Source organism: Ixodes scapularis, unplaced genomic scaffold (genome assembly GCF_016920785.2).
Source record: "Ixodes scapularis isolate PalLabHiFi unplaced genomic scaffold, ASM1692078v2 PGA_scaffold8__174_contigs__length_109621045, whole genome shotgun sequence".
In the NCBI taxonomy this organism is placed as follows: domain Eukaryota; kingdom Metazoa; phylum Arthropoda; class Arachnida; order Ixodida; family Ixodidae; genus Ixodes; species Ixodes scapularis.
The window spans coordinates 63,664,452-63,666,717 of record NW_024609883.1 but is presented as its reverse complement, the minus strand read 5'-3'; the positions used below and the strand labels follow the sequence as shown (position 1 = coordinate 63,666,717).

Genomic DNA, 2,266 nt, shown 5'->3' with positions numbered 1-2,266 from the left:
TCATGTGTGTGTAGTTTTAAATATACTCTTTGCAATGCCTACAAAGGCCCTTGGAGGGAATACATGAATAAATAACATTCACATCACTGGAGTTTGTTTTTCGATTCACCACATGCTGCAGCCCTTTGCAACAAGTCTTCTAGTTGGGTTTGTCCCACTTATTAATGGGGCGTTAGAGATGCAAGTGTCCTCAAACGATCCACCCCATACAGTGAACACAATTATCGATGTGTTGACTCTGAAGACGTGAAGGCTGGAGTGTGAGTATGATGCGTACTTGGTTAGTATATCAAATATGTTTATTCCCTCTTGATTACATAATCACTGATTCTTACCAAAGGGTTCCATCACAAGTTCTTTCTGCTACAGTATTATGTCAGATGTTCAGTCAAAGTAACTGTGCTCTTTGTTGTCGGCAGACGCTCCTGGCACGTTGGCGTTCAGTTGCATCAAGTAGCAACTTTGACTGACTGCTGCCGTCTAAAAAATTGGGTTGTGTGTGTGTTTATACAGCCTAGAACTTGGTCTGCCTCAGAGGGGCGACGAGTCTCCCAGCTGTAGATGAGAAATTTAGCCAGTGCGGTATAACCGCTAGCCTGGGGTCTTTAACGTGCATCACGCAGTAGTGATACACGACCGCACGCCGGCACGATGCTCATCCAGATCGAAACGGGCAGGGGTGGGGCTCCAACCCAGGGTCCCTGGGTTCTGCAGCGCGAGCTTTCGCTCCACGTGCTCCGAGCTGGTGTGCGCTAGACCACTCGGCCACCGATCCTTTTTTTTTTGTATTTATTACATGGAAAAAGGACAGTAAAAACAATCAAGACACATTCTAACAGAGCTATCCCTTATTTACATTCGAACTGACTGATAATGGTCACATGGAAATACGAAGAAAGAGGGCTATGGTAACATATTTCGAATGGGGTCACATCGCTAAAAGTCGGGAAGATGAACACATTTGTCAAGAAGGGTATACCATTCTGGACGTTTCTTGAGGTGGTCGTACACATTACGTACATGTGACACAGTTTCTATGAAACTGGACTTTGTAGACCGTGGAGGATCAGCATTTCTATCAATCATCCTTGTTTTCCAAAGGCTATGCAGACCCATCAATGTGAACAGGTCATAAGGAAAAATATCATTTTGGTTTAAAGGCAAAAAACGTATCGTATATGCACAGATATTCAAATCTTTCTTCAATGTCCTTTGTAGGACATCCCAAAACAAATAGGCGTCGGTGCAAAAAATAAAGCAATGTTCTATTGTTTCAGGCTGGTTGCACAAACGGCAGTTCACTGACCAAGGAACAAATATACCTTTTTCGCGAAGCCAAGGCTTTACCGGCAACGTTGAAGTGTGGAGCTTATAAAAGAATGACTTCGCTGTCGGTGAGACATGTAGCTTACACACACGTTTCAGGACGTCTTGTCCCGGGCCACTACTGAACATACTTCGGTACAGGGGTATAGGAAATAATGCATCGATGAGATCAACATATAAAGCTTTCCGCGACACTTTAAATAAATATTCCAAGGAAAAACGTGCTTCAAGGAACTCTATTGAGCTCACAACCTCTCCGAGGTATCCCAATGGACGAGATGTGCTCGCAGGCACTGTTGTTACTACCAAATACGGCAACGCGCTTGAAAGCTCTGCCTGCATGTAAGTTCGAAGGAAGTCATGAGACACAGTTCTGAAGAACAAGAAGCGTGATATAATTTGTTTTAAAAAGACGTGTAAAAGCCCGAGACCGCCTTGCTCAACGGAACGAAACAGGTTATCTCGTCTCATGGGTTCCCAAGTGGAACCCCATACAAAAGTTGCAAACACTCTGTGAAACTTCTGAATGTGGCCTCTAGTACAGCAAATCACCTGAAGTGCGTACCAAAGTTTTGCTGCTAAGAAGATATTACAGGCTTTCGCCCGTCCAAAAATAGACCACTGATTTACTTTCATTATTGCCGCTTGAGTTTTCATCTTTTCAACCCTTTCTGTCCAATAATGTCCATTATTCCTAACGCAATTAAGGGGAGCTCCTAGGTACTGAGGGGCAATGCAGCTCCATGAAATGCCAGCGTACTTTGAAGGTGTTGTGGCCCATTGCCCGCACCAGAAGCCTGTACACTTTGCCTTGTTGATGAGCGCCCCAGTCGTGGAACAGAAGTTTTGAGCTAAAGCGAACACATTGTCTACGCTTCGTTTGTCCTTACAGAAGAACGCAATGTCATCCGCATATGCCAACACTTTTACCTCTGTGGAG

General features: G+C 44.4%; 1 protein-coding gene across 1 annotated transcript; it reads right to left on the bottom strand.

The window, feature by feature from the left end:
- Nucleotides 1–936: 936 nt before the first annotated feature.
- LOC121833491 lies at nt 937–2,039 on the bottom strand. The gene has a single exon (XM_042286823.1). It carries the CDS (start codon nt 1,981–1,983, stop codon nt 937–939), a length of 1,047 nt encoding a protein of 348 aa, XP_042142757.1. The 5' UTR covers nt 1,984–2,039.
- Nucleotides 2,040–2,266: the final 227 nt, after the last annotated feature.

Coding starts and splice junctions, on each gene's coding strand:
- LOC121833491 (XM_042286823.1), bottom strand. CDS start 1,983: ATGAAAACTCAAGCGGCAATAATGAAAGTAAATCAGTGGTCTATTTTT.